This window comes from Oncorhynchus masou, chromosome 23 (assembly GCF_036934945.1).
Source record: "Oncorhynchus masou masou isolate Uvic2021 chromosome 23, UVic_Omas_1.1, whole genome shotgun sequence".
NCBI classification, from domain to species: domain Eukaryota; kingdom Metazoa; phylum Chordata; class Actinopteri; order Salmoniformes; family Salmonidae; genus Oncorhynchus; species Oncorhynchus masou.
In genome coordinates, this window is record NC_088234.1 from 24652697 (window position 1) to 24670035 (window position 17339).

The 17339-nt window shown below is 45.0% G+C and overlaps 1 protein-coding gene across 1 annotated transcript; it reads right to left on the bottom strand.

The window, feature by feature from the left end:
• Nucleotides 1-320: 320 nt before the first annotated feature.
• On the bottom strand, nt 321-13473 carry LOC135510609 (myozenin-2-like). Its single transcript, XM_064931666.1, has 6 exons — nt 13349-13473; nt 11549-11638; nt 9956-10122; nt 7399-7528; nt 1280-1466; nt 321-907 (listed from the first exon to the last, which is right to left on the bottom strand). Exons 2-6 carry the CDS (start codon nt 11628-11630, stop codon nt 667-669), a joined length of 807 nt encoding a protein of 268 aa, XP_064787738.1. The 5' UTR covers nt 11631-11638; nt 13349-13473; the 3' UTR covers nt 321-666.
• Between the last annotated feature and the right edge of the window lie 3866 nt (nt 13474-17339).

Consider the following 17339-nt stretch of genomic DNA (forward strand, 5'->3'; position numbering starts at 1 on the left):
AGCTCGGGCAGTGTAACCTTGAGGTGTGTTATAGAACTGTAACTTAGACTGACATAGGATGTGAGTGGTGATGGAAGACTACATAGAATAGAACGCAGGTGCAATGTCATGCGGCAATGGATCCTTCACTGTAGATCAAGTGCAGACACTCACTGCTGAACAGTTATTGAAGCATTTCTCTGTGAATATGTTAAAGCAATTTGTGTCACTCAATCACAAGGACAGGGACCAGTTCAGCAGGAAAAGCAGCAATGCAAGAATAAAATCATTAAAGGAAAACTGAAATAACAGCATTATGCTTTACATCATTTTATTTACCTCAAAAAACAACTAATATCAATAATCAAATGTCATCAGGCAAATACAATTTCACTCATACACATCAATGTATGTACAGCTCTTATACTGTATTTAGTAACTCTGGCAAGTGTGGTTGACTTGTTTTAAGTGCAGTTTGAAGATGGGCAGAATACCTTGGGCATGGGCCAACCAGTTAATCAGAGAAACGTGTGTTTTCGCCACAAAGACGTAGCTAACTTGCCCTAAGCGGAAAACCAAAAGACCTCCTTTCTTCACTCTGACCCTATTCTGACCCTAACCCACCAAAAAGGACTTGTGGGTAGCAAACCAGGAAACGTCTCGGGACACACAGCAGCAGCCAGAGTTTCAAAGGTCATCGGACTCCGGGATAAGCATGGGAACCAGCGGCACTGTGGGAAGGATGAGTGGGGCGCTGGTCCCCGCCCAGCCACAGGCCACCCTGTTGAATGTGGGCCTCTGCACTGCCGGCTCCGCCTGGAGCTCGGGGTACAGCTCCGGCATGGGGTTGTGTTCCACCTCGGGGGCCTTGGACATTGGGGCCGGTCTGGTGGACTTGCCTCCGAAGCCTCTGAATGGAGTAGCCACCCTGGAGATAGATAGAGGATTGACAATGTTAATGTTAACCTTGCACCACTAACAATGCAGAGGGAAGTGACAGATTGGCTCATCCCATCAAAGGTATGAGCCACTGTCTGGAGGACATGTTCTGTTGAAATGATAATGCATGGTGTGTCTGTTGACTATGTTGTGACCCAGATAAAGGAAAGCATGTCAGTGGACTCCCTTCATCTACTACAAATGGTAAAATCAAGTTGACATTTTAGTACACTTCGACATAAGAGTATGTTATGCTCATTACAAAATCACATGTTGACATGTTTTCCAAAGTCAGGAGTGTTACACGATGCGCAAGTACTATTTCAACCAAGGTGTGGTCCGCGTCCATCATCGGCTATACCTGTTGAAGCTCTTGTACCCTGGTCCTTCTGGCTTGGCCTCAGGCTCTTGCAGGCAGGTGACGAGGCTATCGGCCAGGGAGGGGTCGTGGTGGTAGATGGCCTGGTCCCAGGGGGAGTGGTAGGACTTCGGGAGGCATGTTCTGTTGAACTTCTCTGGTTCCATTTCTTTCAGAGGGCCACCATAACCTGGGCGAAAGAGAGGGAGAGAGAATTTGGTGAAAGGGCCCTGGGATTCCACATAACCTTTCTTTGGTACAGCTTGTGGTTCAAGAAGTGGAGTGAGTGAAAAAGAGGGGTTGAGGGAGAGAATGACGGAGAGAGAGAATTAGTGAGAAACTGCTTAACAACAAAATGATGTAATAGACTATTAGAAATGATTCACAATGACCTTTGAGGCATCCATCAGGCCATATATATTATACTACCAACCTGATTTTTCCTAACACAAAGCTCAATATAAACCCCATGAAGCACTGCATGGGTCCTCCCTGTGTTGCATTCAGAGGAAAATATGGTCAAGTTCCACAGTGAACCAACAAGAAGGACTTCTTACTGTGTGGTGTAAGGGTGACAGGGAAGGCCTATCCAAAGAACTATCCTTCAAAACGGGTGTTCTTCGCCAGGGGCAGCTTGCAAGCAGGTGTTACATAACGTGGGGTGTTGCGCTGTCATGTCCAACCCTCTTATAACGAACAATCCCTCTTCCTGAATTGATGGTTGCTAGAGAAGGTAATGGGAAAGACCAAACATTGGCCCCTCTGGGGAGTTCTGCTGTTTTTCACAAAACAAACACCACAAGAGATTTACACCGGCCACATACAGTGCTCACGTGCATGGTTGCACATTTAGTTGCTCCAATGTGTTGTGGGAAATGTACTGTGACTGCCGTACTTCAGGAAACACTGGGGGTTGGAGGAGATAAGAGGAGGATTTGTGTATAAGTGACATGGTTGCCCCAAAGCTTGGTTAGTAACTGAATTACGCTTTGACTCAGGTAAAACAAATAAAAAATGACATTAAAATATATGCCAAACAGAAACCATTGATTTAAAAGTTTAACAAATCATACAACTCATTTACATTACATTTAAGTCATTTAGCAGACGCTCTTATCCAGAGCGACTTACAAATTGGTGAATTCACCTTCTGACATCCAGTGGAACAGCCACTTTACAATAGTGCATCTAAGTCATTAAGGGGGGGTGAGAAGGATTACTTATCCTATCCTAGGTAGTCCTTGAAGAGGTGGGGTTTCAGGTGTCTCCGGAAGGTGGTGATTGACTCCGCTGTCCTGGCGTCGTGAGGGAGTTTGTTCCACCATTGGGGGGCCAGAGCAGCGAACAGTTTTGACTGGGCTGAGCGGGAACTGTACTTCCTCAATGGTAGGGAGGCGAGCAGGCCAGAGGTGGATGAACGCAGTGCCCTTGCTTGGGTGTAGGGCCTGATCAGAGCCTGGAGGTACTGCGGTGCCGTTCCCCTCACAGCTCCGTAGGCAAGCACCATGGTCTTGTAGCGGATGCGAGCTTCAACTGGAAGCCAGTGGAGAGAGCGGAGGAGCGGGGTGACGTGAGAGAACTTGGGAAGGTTGAACACCAGACGGGCTGCGGCGTTCTGGATGAGTTGTAGGGGTTTAATGGCACAGGCAGGGAGCCCAGCCAACAGCGAGTTGCAGTAATCCAGACGGGAGATGACAAGTGCCTGGATTAGGACCTGCGCCGCTTCCTGTGTGAGGCAGGGTCGTACTCTGCGGATGTTGTAGAGCATGAACCTACAGGAACGGGCCACCGCCATGATGTTGGTTGAGAACGACAGGGTGTTGTCCAGGATCACGCCAAGGTTCTTAGCGCTCTGGGAGGAGGACACAATGGAGTTGTCAACCGTGATGGCGAGGTCATGGAACGGGCAGTCCTTCCCCGGGAGGAAGAGCAGCTCCGTCTTGCCGAGGTTCAGCTTGAGGTGGTGATCCGTCATCCACACTGATATGTCTGCCAGACATGCAGAGATGCGATTCGCCACCTGGTCATCAGAAGGGGAAAGGAGAAGATTAATTGTGTGTCGTCTGCATAGCAATGATAGGAGAGACCATGTGAGGTTATGACAGAGCCAAGTGACTTGGTGTATAGCGAGAATAGGAGAGGGCCTAGAACAGAGCCCTGGGGGACACCAGTGGTGAGAGCGCGTGGCGAGGAGACAGATTCTCGCCACGCCACCTGGTAGGAGCGACCTGTCAGGTAGGACGCAATCCAAGCGTGGGCCGCGCCGGAGATGCCCAACTCGGAGAGGGTGGAGAGGAGGATCTGATGGTTCACAGTATCGAAGGCAGCCGATAGGTCTAGAAGGATGAGAGCAGAGGAGAGAGAGTTAGCTTTAGCAGTGCGGAGCGCCTCCGTGATGCAGAGAAGAGCAGTCTCAGTTGAATGACTAGTCTTGAAACCTGACTGATTTGGATCAAGAAGGTCATTCTGAGAGAGATAGAGGGAGAGCTGGCCAAGGACGGCACGTTCAAGAGTTTTGGAGAGAAAAGAAAGAAGGGATACTGGTCTGTAGTTGTTGACATCGGAGGGATCGAGTGTAGGTTTCTTCAGAAGGGGTGCAACTCTCGCTCTCTTGAAGACGGAAGGGACGTAGCCGGCGGTCAGGGATGAGTTGATGAGCGAGGTGAGGTAAGGGAGAAGGTCCCCGGAAATGGTCTGGAGGAGAGAGGAGGGGATAGGGTCGAGCGGGCAGGTTGTTGGGCGGCCGGCCGTCACAAGAAGCGAGATTTCATCTGGAGAGAGAGGGGAGAAAGAGGTCAGAGCACAGGGTAGGGCAGTGTGAGCAGAACCAGCGGTGTCGTTTGACTTAGCAAACGAGGATCGGATGTCGTCGACCTTCTTTTCAAAATGGTTGACGAAGTCATCTGCAGAGAGGGAGGAGGGGGGGAGGATTCAGAAGGGAGGAGAAGGTGGCAAAGAGCTTCCTAGGGTTAGAGGCAGATGCTTGGAATTTAGAGTGGTAGAAAGTGGCTTTAGCAGCAGAGACAGAGGAGGAAAATGTAGAGAGGAGGGAGTGAAAGGATGCCAGGTCCGCAGGGAGGCGAGTTTTCCTCCATTTCCGCTCGGCTGCCCGGAGCTCTGTTCTGTGAGCTCGCAATGAGTCATCGAGCCACGGAGCGGGAGGGGAGGACCGAGCCGGCCTGGAGGATAGGGGACATAGAGAGTCAAAGGATGCAGAAAGGGAAGAGAGGAGGGTTGAGGAGGCAGAGTCAGGAGAAAGGTTGGAGAAGGTATGAGCAGAGGGAAGAGATGAAAGGATGGAAGAGGAAAGAGTAGCGGGGGAGAGAGAGCGAAGGTTGGGACGGCGCGATACCATCCGAGTAGGGGCAGTGTGGGAAGTGTTGGATGAGAGCGAGAGGGAAAAGGATACAAGGTAGTGGTCGGAGACTTGGAGGGGAGTTGCAGTGAGGTTAGTGGAAGAACAGCATCTAGTAAAGATGAGGTCGAGCGTATTGCCTGCCTTGTGAGTAGGGGGAAGGTGAGAGGGTGAGGTCAAAAGAGGAGAGGAGTGGAAAGAAGGAGGCAGAGAGGAATGAGTCAAAGGTAGACGTGGGGAGGTTAAAGTCGCCCAGGACTGTGAGAGGTGAGCCGTCCTCAGGAAAGGAGCTTATCAAGGCATCAAGCTCATTGATGAACTCTCCGAGGGAACCTGGAGGGCGATAAATGATAAGAATGTTAAGCTTGAAAGGGCTGGTAACTGTGACAGCATGGAATTCAAAGGAGGCGATAGATAGATGGGTAAGGGGAGAGAGAGAGAATGACCACTTGGGAGAGATGAGGATCCCGGTGCCACCACCCCGCTGACCAGAAGCTCTCGGGGTGTGCGAGAACACGTGGGCGGACGAAGAGAGAGCAGTAGGAGTAGCAGTGTTATCTGTGGTGATCCATGTTTCCGTCAGTGCCAGGAAGTCGAGGGACTGGAGGGAGGCATAGGCTGAGATGAACTCTGCCTTGTTGGCCGCAGATCGGCAGTTCCAGAGGCTACCGGAGACCAGGAACTCCACGTGGGTCGTGCGCGCTGGGACCACCAGATTAGGGTGGCCGCGGCCACGCGGTGTGGAGCGTTTGTATGGTCTGTGCAGAGAGGAGAGAACAGGGATAGATAGACACATAGTTAACAGGGTACAGAAGAGGCTACGCTAATGCAAAGGAGATTGGAATGACAAGTGGACTACACGTCTCGAATGTTCAGAAAGTTAAGCTTACGTAGCAAGAATCTTATTGACTAAAATGATTGAAATGAAACAGTACTGCTGGAGTAGGCTAGCTGGTAGTGGCTGCGATGTTGACACTACACTAATCAAGTCGTTCCGTCGAGTGTAATAGTTTCTACAGTGCTGCTATTCGGGGGCTAGCTGGCTAGCTAGCAAGGTTGATTGCGTTCCGTTACTTAAAAGAACGACAATAGCTGGCTGGCTAACCTAGAAAATCGCTCTAGGCTACACAATTGTCTTAGATACAAAGACGGCTATGTAGCTAGCTAGCTACGATCAAACAAAACAAACCGTTGTACTGTAATAGTTACAACAGTGCTGCTATTCGGGGGCTAGCTGGCTAGCTACGTTAGAAGAACGACAATAGCTGGCCAGCTAACCTAGAAAATAACTCCATGCACAAGGACTACTTTTAAAAATGTCCACTGAAAAATGTACAAAAAAACAAATGTAGTGGAAGAACTGTACAGATGCAAACCAAAAAAAACTCTTAAATATCTGCTCTGAACGAATATATAAAAAATATCTACAAAAAGAATGGGGTGTCTGTTATGACATGGCACCTTGACTTTGAACTACATGTTTTTTATTGAACTACAGTTACGTTTATTTACACCCAGTAACGGAATTACATCATGGGTCCCTGATCTGTACTGCACAGAAATGCATAATTATGGATATGAATATCATTCTCCTCATGTTTCACAATTTTTAACATCACAGCGCAACACAGCAAAACACAGTGAAGTACCGTGTAGTACAATACAGCAGAGCATAGTAGAGTTCAGTACTGTATTGAGCTCCACTCACTGTACTGTGCTATCCAAACTCCATGATAGGTTCAAATTTGGTCCGGTACGTCTTTGTGACTGTTATGATTTTTTACGTTATTGGTCAATTGCACAGAAGGTCCAACCAAAATGTTCCATGCTGTATCCACTGACTTTTCCTCCGACTCCCTATCAAGGTGGTGGCGTAGTCGTAAGTTCCCGAAATAGCAACACGTACTGTCTCCATGTGCTCATCGGCTAAACTGGTGTCCATATTATGTTGACGGTGCTGGATCGGGAGTGCGAGCAATATCTGAGAGCCAGTCTCTCCCTGATGGTATCAGGGGACAGCGAGCAGTGGACACAGGAAATACTCTATACATTTCCTGTGGGGAATCTGGACTGTTATCAAACTATGCCCATGGTCACCAGTAAAAAGAGAGGGAGGGTAAGGGGGAAAGAGAGAGGGAGAATGAGGGATAGATACAGAAAGTTAGGGGGATCCATTGAAAGAGAAAAAGAGGGGGAGAGGGAGAACAAGGAGGAGGAGAAGAAGAAAGATGGCTCATGCCCTTGAGCCAGAAGATTCCATACAAGGATAAAATGCTTTCCCCTATGAAGCCTTAGCAAAGCATTACATTGTTTGTTATATCCAGCTGGACCATACATATACAGCACCATGTGTGAATAATGGAGAAAGCGCTCCAAGTAAACAAAGTCCTACCTAGCCTATCAGAGGGCAAGGTTGGGCTTTGACTATATAACTTAATACAATTAAAATCCTGTCTAGGCAGTAAGGGGCTAGGGTTAGTTTCTTGACTGGATATAAGTCTCAGTCTAAATTAGGCTTGCTATCAGGCCAGGCCAGGCTGCGCTACTTTTAATTTGGACCAAGGCTTTTTATTCTGTGTGCGATTCAGGTGATACAACACACATCTTCAACTGATCAAGGCTGACTCCAATGTCACTGGCACAACCGGAGATAGCCCACGCTTATATATCATGCTAATTGACTCCACTGACCTCCAGGCTACTGAGTCATACGGGTCATGGGGTCATGAGTTTAGAGCAGAGGTTATTTCACAGTCGCAGCACCCACCTGGTGCGATGTTGTCTGGGTTAGGGGCTGTGCTCAGGTCAGGCATGTTCTGGGGCGTTTTAGACAACTGCTCCACTCTTAAGCTGTTTTCTTTGGTTTCTTGACTCTCCGTTTGAAGAGTTACACCATTCTAAGGGGAGAGGGATGGAAGGAGATGGAGAAATACAGTTTAGAGCAGGGATCAAAGAGATGGAGAGAAAGAGTGAGGGAGAGCGAGAGGGACAGAAAGAGGAGAGGGGGGGGGGGATTGAAAGGTCAGTGAGTGTCTTATGCAGAGCCAGTAATATAAAGAGCATTGTTTTCTCATGCTTGAATATCCTGTGCTGTGGTCCACAGTGTGTAACTTTCATCTTCCCAGTGATATTTGGAAGGATTTACGCCAGGACTTCCTCAGGAAATGTCGACAACTTGAAATAGCAGTTCCCCTTTGCCCCCACAGGTAAACAAACTGGGGGAGATATTATTTTTTTAAGAATTTCAACATATTCAAATATATTGTAAATATATTCCAAACAACCTGTCAAACTATGACGCCCTCTGGTGGCATTTTCTAAGCAACTTTCATTAGATACATTTAAAAACGATTTTAAAAATCAAAATGTCCTACAAACACGCTTAATACTGATAGATAATAACCGTGGCATTCTATTGCAGGTGTACAGCAACAATGTGACTATTACAGAGCCAGAGAAACAGCAGAGCAAAGAAAAGCTAAATAAAATAAATATTTGGGGGGGGGGGTTGCTTCCAAATTGTCCCCATGTTAGGGAATAAGAGAATTTAAAGTCTAGATTTGAAGTAAAATATGTCACCAATTACCGATCAGAAAAACAATGTCATATATTTTACCTGATGGTGGCACTCTACACATTTGCAAATTCCCATAGGAACACAGCCATTTTCTTTTTAAACAGTTGAAACCAGATACATCTGGTTTGATCTGGTTTGGGTAATACCTCACCTCAAGCCTGACATTGGGTGATCGGGACTTTTCAGTTATTATTTTTTGTTGTTGTAAATAACAGACAGACAGGCGAGGAAGCCCTCAAACGTATTTTCCCAGTCATTTTAGTCATAGGAAACGATGGATCAACGGATGCATTTGAGGTAACGTCATATTAAATGTGGATCAAAAAAGAAATGCATTGCATTACGATGACTACCAGGGTGTACCCTTTCCACACATACAACATTTTTGCACTTTTGGTGACTTGACCTAAATTGCATACTCTATGAATATGACCATCGCTCATGGGGGCATTCTTATGACATCACCAGCAGTAAGATTTGAGCTCAATTTTCAAAAAGACAAGTGCTTTCGCTTTCAAACGATATGTCACTTTCTTAAGCTCCGGAGGCCCGGTACCGGGTCCAAAACAACACTCAGAGTTTAACAGGTACGACTGTGTGTGTACATTCCAAAGGCTCAAGCAACTACCAGAGGAAGTGTACTGCATGACATTACTGTTGTGTATGGTACGTCGTACTGTACGTTATGGTTTACAACAGTGTGCTGCTTTACGTATGAATGGGTTATCAGAATGAGTGGCACATGTTATAAAACATCAGAGTGGTGTACAATGTGAAACCGTGCAGATGTGCGTTCTTCTCCAGCTGAGCTAGATACAACAATTAATAAATGCAAAGTAACAGATTATTAGACCCTACAACAATTACTAAATGCAAAGTAACAGATTATTAGACCCTTGGCATTTGGACTTTCTGTTTTAAAAGCTATATGGGAAATGTCCCTATGTGGCCTAAGTAGTCTAGTAGCTTACTAGGGCCTGTGTAGCCTATATTGCTGCGAAGATGATGACTTCGTACACTGCCCATCCAAACACAAAGCATGTAAACAGGACTTTGACGTATGCCCGTTGGAGGAATATCACACCTATTATACAAGTCCAAGGCCTTGTCCAGAAACAACCCCTATGTCCTGCCCCCTATCCTCTATGACCTCATTATAAATCTTCATGTAGCAATATACGATAGCAAATCCACCTAGACTAGCAAAGGGCAGAGCTACTATAGATCTACTGTACTCTATACAAGTGCCTAGGAGGTAGGGTCAAGGGGTTGTTTCTGGAACGGGTCCAAGTCTCGAGCAGCAGTAGGGCTGCAGTCTGCAATGCATTTCAAGTGCCTATGCATTTTATTAGGAAATTAGGTATTGTGTTCCTCAATTTCTTTTCTTTAGGACCATAGGCTGCTTTAGGATTGGGGAGAATAAATCACTAGATGTACTAGCCGTGCAGAACAGTCTCCTACAGTTCAACAGCTGATAAGTTACTGATAATGTAGAAAATGCTTATTGATAATGGTCTGATTGAACCGTTTAATGGAAACTCTGATGAGCCTTATTTGCGTCTCTCATCACAATCACATAAAGTACCAAAACAAATGGCAACTGTCATCACCCTCATCGCTCAGTTTCCCTTAAATGTTCTTGTTGAAACAGCAACTTTGTTCCAGTGTTTTGATTGTCCTTGTAGTACACTATTGTAGTTAGTGTTCACATTCAAGGGTGCACATGCAAGTGGTTTGTGTTGCTTACATTGATCTGTGTGTTGGTTACATTCTGGATGTTCTCAAAGGTGTATTTCTCGGAGCGCCTCTTGCGCTTTTCAAAGAGGAGGGAGCCCCTGTTGGAGGCCAGAGACAGCTCCTCCAGCATCACATCCTTAGGGACACTCATCTTCTTCCCCAGGTCCATCTCTGCATCTGGAAGAGACACAACAGCTATGAGAAAGTGTGTGTGTGTTTGTGTGTGTGTGTGTGTGGGGGGGGGGGGGGTTCTGGTGTGTGTTGTTTGTGTCATACTGTACCTCCACATGTATATGCACTTATTATGTGTAGTTGTCGGTTTATCTGCGTTTGGCTGAGCTAGTGTCCCATACACCCTTACTTTTAAATGACCCTATTATGCATATTCTGTCAAAGCAGTTTCTCATTATACTGACAATGTGCACATTTTGCTAATTACATTGTACTGGTTACCTTTCAATGTAAAACACATTTTACACATTCCCAATACCCACCTCACTGACTTAGTATACAAAACATTACATTGAGCAAGCTATGATCCCTTATTGATGACCCTTGTTAAATCCACTTCTATCAGTGTAGATGAAGGGGAGGAGACAGGTTAAAGAAGGATGTTTAAGTATTGAGACAATTGAGACATGGACTGTGTATGTGTGCCATTCAGAGGGTGAATGGGCAAGACAAAAGATTGAAGTGCTTTTGAACGGGATATGGTAGTACAGTAGGTACCAGGCACACCGGTTTGTGTCAAGAACTGCAACGCTGCTGGGTTTTTCACACTCAACAGTGTCCTGTGTGTATCAACTATTGTCCACCACCCAAAAGACATCCAGCCAACTTGACACAACTGTGGGAAGTATTGGAGTCAACATGGGCCAGCATCCCAGTGGAAGACTTTCGAACACCTTATAGTGTCTATAACCTGACAAATTGAGGTGTTCCTAATGTTTGATATACTTTGATATAGTGTATACTGTCAATATGAGTAATGATGAATCATTTTCTCGTGTCAGCCAGCCTCTCATGTTGGCCCCCTTGTTTGCGATTAATACCTAATGCATGCTGATCATGGAGGTGTCATAGGCCTATCAAATCAGCCAAAAGCAATCTAGCCTGCCAGAATATGCTTCAGCTGTCAGTGACCCTCAGCCCCCCCCCATCCCTCCCTCCCTCCTGCGACAAGCCATGCAGTTGTCCACGCCCAGAAATAGCTTGTTCAAAGGACAACGACAAAGAGATTAGTTACTTTGAGCAAATAAAATTCTTATTTATATACAGGGCCTTAGATGGTGGCGAACTAGATGATACACCACTACAAAGTGAGTGTGTTAAGTGTGTGTGTCAGAGGAGGCTGGTGGTGGGAGCTCTGGAATTAATGGAATGGCATATGTGGTTTCCATATGTTTGATACCATTCTATTCATTCTATTCCAGCCATTTCTATGAGCCTGTCCTCCTATAGCGCCTCCCAGCAGCCTCCTTTGGTGTGTGTGTGTACATACGCGTTTGTGGTTGTTCACAGGCACTCACGTGAGTGTATTTATGTCTGTGCAGTATGTACACTATGACTGCAGTTACATTTATTCAGAGAGTGAGAGGGGTACCTTCAGGACCTTGTATCTCCCTGCAGATGGCTGCTGCTTGTAGCTTCCTCTCATTGGTTGTCATGGTAGAGAACTGTGACATTGCTGCCGCTGGGAAAACACAATATCACAAGGGACAGCATGTTACGGCACACCTTGTTCAATGACAGCTAGCTTAACATCACCCCAAAGGAGGCAACACTGTGCAGCATGCTATTGATCGCTAACATTACACTCCCCCTGCCACGCACAAACACGCGCCGGGGCCGGTTGCATTTATTGGAGGCGCTAAAAGGGCAAAGTTAGCACATCCCTTTAAATAACCTTGGAATCACTTTAAATAACCTTGGCATCCCTTTAAATAACCTTGGGCCGTTAAAAGCTGAGCACATACTCATCAGACATGGCAGGAGCGAACCACGGTAGAACAAGAATCAATATGCTTGGAATTACCCAGGTTGGTCGAAAATGGACAGGGGTACAGGACAGGACACAACAAACAGATGTGACAGTTGAGAAGATGGGGCGAGCAACAGTCCACAGCAAAATACACATTTTGACCAAGTAAACCTATAGCCTGCTGCAATTTCCCAATTCTGGTCCTCGAGTACCCCAAACAGTACATATTTTTGTTATGGCCCCAGACAAGCAAACCTGATTCTACTTGTCAGCTAATCAGTCATTTTATGTCCGGGGCTACATCAGAAATTTGTGCTGTTGGGGGTACTCGAGGACCAAAGTTGGGAAACACTATATGCACCATCTTGTTTTTATTCAAATCTGAATGAATATATATACTTGCATGTACAGTATTTTATGAATAGGTACTCATAGGTAAAGTAAAACAACTCAAAACTGATCTTGTCCACTAATTTGGCCTAAGAGCCATTCATAGCTATCTGACCAGTCGATTAAAGCATGCTCACATGTTCATTCACAGCTTAAGTGTCAGCTCCAAGAAGTAAATCCACTTCCAAAGAATTCTCAATGTTCGTTCATACTCTGTTGTAAATGTAAAAATGTTAAGGGAATAGCACCAACAAAAGATGTATGGAGAACTGAGAAATAATGTGAAATTGCTGCACATTGTCATACATAATTAAATTAATCAACATAGAGTAAGTCATTCCAGCCTGGTCTCATAGACTCAATGTCTAGCAACCCAAAGGTTGAGTGTTCAAATCTCATCACAGACAAATTTAATTAGCAACTTTTCAACTACTTACTACTTTTTAGCTACTTTGCAACTACAGTACTTAGCAGGTTAGCTAACCCTAACCCTTTAACCTAACTCCTAACCTTAACCCTAAGTTAGCCACCTAGCTAATGTTAGAGTTGACCACCTAACTATTGTTAGCCACAACTAATTCGAATCATAGCATACGCATTGCAAGTTAGCAACATATTGTACAAATTGCAATTGGGAACATATCATACGAATTGTAATTCGTAACATATCATATCATATGAAATGGATGATGGCCATCCACAAATTAATACATATGTAACATATACTAAATGGTGGGAGACAGATTTACATTTACTATGTTACGTCTACCCCTGAGTCCAGGTTGGTCATTGACATAATGCCAGGCTCTATTAAATCTTAGGGGGATCAGATGGACCTTACATATTAGCAAGACATTGGGATGCAATGAACTTGTTAAATTGACAATAGTACGGAGGGCAGCTCTGTCGCAACGGTCTATTGAGTGTCCCCAACAAGCTTGACTTGAAACATCAATGTCACCCTGTACAATCACACAGCAAAACATATAGGCACAACACCTAAGAAGTGGACCTATGGTTATGACACCTTACCTGTGTGTAGGTCCCTTTAGGGGGATCTCAAGATATGTCTATATCCTTACGGAAGCCAGAAAGGCGTGGGGCGAGGAGGTCAGACTGGGTAGTGCGGCCTAGACGGGTCCTTGCGCTCCCCAGCTCTGAAGATGTTGCGTGTGTGGGTGGGAACGAGGGGGAGGGGGTGGGGATCGGTGGCTGGCTGGGATGGGTGAGTGACTGGGTGGGTGTCAGTGTCTGTTGTCATTGGTATGTGGTTTGGCCAGCGTGGGAGGTGGCTAAATATAGCAGGCCTTGGCTACCACTTCACTTCCCGCTCTCTCGTGGACCGGTGTCTGTACAGTAGCTTAGATGGAGGTCACTACCAGACTAGCTCAGTCTTAGCCACTACTTCCCCCTACCCCTTTTTGATTCCATACCATCTCCCCCCTCCCCGTTTGACAAAAGCAAGGACCTGTGGGACTGTTGTAAATCTCCCTCCCCCAGCTGAACCAAGTTTCCAAACCCTTATATTACTGATCCTTCTCATATGTATTTATAGTGTAGATCTCAATGGTCTGCCCAGGGAGCTGAAATGATTGGATATGTATGAACTCTACCTAAGCCGCTGATTGGAGCTGTTTTGGTATTGGGCCCTAAGTGGCAGGAGAGGTCATTGAGAGGAGTTTTATATTTCCGGTGCACCAAATGTATCAATGACTATGGGACTACCAGTACGCTATGAAAAAAAATAAAACAAATATGCCTTGTGAGCTTAGAACCTAAAAAAATGCTTGTAGACATTTTAAATGTAAACAAATACTGTTTAGCCTCATAACATGCTTAAAACTATTATTTAAATATATTGGATGGTCTGTCAAATCAAATCAAATTTATTTATATAGCCCTTCGTACATCAGCTGATATCTCAAAGTGCTGTACAGAAACCCAGCCTAAAACCCCAAACAGCAAGCAATGCAGGTGGCTAGGAAAACGGTGGCTAGGAAAAACTCCCTAGAAAGGCCAAAACCTAGGAAGAAACCTAGAGAGGAACCAGGCTATGTGGGGTGGCCAGTCCACTTCTGGCTGTGCCGGGTGGAAATTATAACAGAACATGGCCAAGATGTTCAAATGTTCATAAATGACCAGCATGGTCCAATAATAATAAGGCAGAACAGTTGAAACTGGAGCAGCAGCACGGCCAGGTGGACTGGGGACAGCAAGGAGTCATCATGTCAGGTAGTCCTGAGGCATGGTCCTAGGGCTCAGGTCCTCCGAGAGAGAGAAAGAAAGAGAGAAAGAGAGAATTAGAGAGAGCACACTTAAATCCACACAGGACACCGAATAGGAGAGGAGAAGTACTCCAGATATAACAAACTGACCCTTGCCCCCCGACACATAAACTACTGCAGCATAAATACTGGAGGCTGAGACAGGAGGGGTCAGGAGACACTGTGGCCCCATTCGAGGACACCCCCGGACAGGGCCAAACAGGAAGGATATAACCCCACCAACTTTGCCATAGCACAGCCCCCACACCACTAGAGGGATATCTTCAAACACCAACTTACCATCCTGAGACAAAGCCGAGTATAGCCCACAAGGTTCTCCGCCACGGCACAACCCTGTCCTTGCATCCATGGCTCTGTCTATGAATCTGAGAGTGGTTACATTTCTCCAGACCCATCGCTCAGCGCTTTACCAAAACCGAAGCCGGGTTTCCACTTTGTTATTGTGTCATTGCACCTTTTGCAGATTGCAGATTGCACCTTTTAAATCATCAAGTTGTTATGAATGTTATGATATAATCGTTCAAACGTTTAGGAGACATGATCCAAAAGTAAAACTGAAGGGGCGGTCACTTTCAAAGGGTATTACAAATGCCGAAGTTTCAGGATTTTCAGGGTGTATTGAACAACATTCACAGTTCTTCAATACATATATTCTAGTCTATCCTATCTATCTTGTCTATAAACACCATGGGACCTCCAGCTGTCACGTTCTGACTCCTAGAGATGGACATACTTTGAACAGAACAACAGCAAAGGATGGAGGAAACCGGTAAAAAACGATCTACTGTATATCCACAGTAAAACGAGTCCTATATCGACATAACCTGAAAGGCCGCACAGCCAGGAAGAAGCCACTGCTCCAAAACTGTCATAAAAAAAGCCAAACTATGGTTTGCAACTCCACATGGGGACAAAGATTGTACATTTAGGAGAATTGATCTCTGGTCTGATGAAACAAAAATAGAACTCTTTGGCCATAATGACCATTGTTATGTTTGGAGGAGAAAGGGGGATGCTTGCAAGCCGAAGAACACCATCTCAACCGTGAAGCACGGGAGTGGCAGCATCATGTTGTGGGGGTGCTTTGCTCCAGTAGGGACTGGTGCACTTCACAAAATAGACGGCAGCATGAGGGAGGAAAATTATGTGGATATATTGAAGCAACATCTCAAGACATCATTCAGGAAGTTAAAGCTTGGTTGCAAATGGGTCTTCCAAATGGACAATGACCACAAGCATACTTCCAAAGTTGTGGGAAAATGGCTTAAGGACAACAAAGTCAAGGTATTGGAATGGCCATCACAAAGCCCTGACCTCAATCCTATAGAACATTTGTGTGCAGAACTGAAAAAGTGTGTGCGAGAAAGGAGGCCTACAAACCTGATTCAGTTACACAAGCCCTGTCAGGAGGAATGGGACAAAATGCACCCAACTTATTGTGGGAAGCTTGTGGAAGGCTATCCGAAACGTTTGACCCAGGATAAGCAATTGAAATGCAATGCTACCAAATACGAATTGAGTGTATGTAAACTTCTGACCCACTGGGAATGTGATGAAAGAAATAAAAGCTGAAATAAATAATTCTCTCTCCTATTATTCTGACATTTCACATTCTTAAAATAAAGTGGTGATCCTAACTGACCTAAGACAGGGAATTTGTGCTCTGATTAAATGTCAGGAATTGTGAAAAACTGAGTTAAAATGTATTTGGCTATGGTGTATGTAAATTTCCGACTTCAACTGTATGTCATTTGCTTTGGCTATGTTCACATGTTTTTTCCATGCCAAGAAAGCCCTTAAATTGAAATGGTTCCAATTTTTCCACCATCATTTTTTTTCCATACATGACTTTAGAAACACTTCAAATAAGGGCTGTGTTTCATGTAACATTTTGATTAAAATATGCCGAAAAAATGAAATGTTAATTAGCTGCTAATTTGGCCATCATACAGACCTAGAAATGCCTGTCTCAAACTTCACGTCACTCACCAAGGCCATGATTATCTGGACAAGACTACCGAATCGAGGCAGTTAAGAATCTCTCGATTAACTATCTAATGGTAGCTAAATTTAGTAAATAATAAATTGGCTAAATGTGTTTAAATGGACAATTATGTGAACTGTCTTGGGAAAGTTGAACATTTACACAATACCTGTTATCTAGCTCATGGTTAGCTATCTAGTTAGCAACATTAGCCTGGCTAGATGGCTACATGAGCTGTGTATTTGTCTATCCATTTAAATGCATGACAAATTCATAAAAACGAGTTTCTTTCTTTGGCTTTTCTAAACCAACTATCTAGCTTGCTAGTTAACTAGCTAGCTGACTTAGATGGTGAAGCTAGGCATTCTTGATGTTTGTTTGTGTCTGTGGCTGAGGGGTGGGTAGCCTACTTCAATTAGACTTCTCCGGTACTTGACATGTAGCTGACCTAGCTAACTGCATTATTTTGGTCTGGCTTTTTGAGAGGTTTTAGAAATGGCCTGATTTAGTATCTCTTCAGTCAACAGTGTACTTACTTTACTGCAGGAAGACATTGATCTGCTTGCTGTTAGCCTCTGGACAGCAAATCATTAGTATAGCCACTAAGCAAGGTTATGTAACCCTATTTATTCCTACTTGCTGTGGTGGGTTTCAATTGAATTGGTATTCACACATTTGTTTTTCCAGGTCGAATTACTGTCATGTTATTGATGCCAAATTGCATACCTTATTTCTACCTTATCTACTCCCGAAG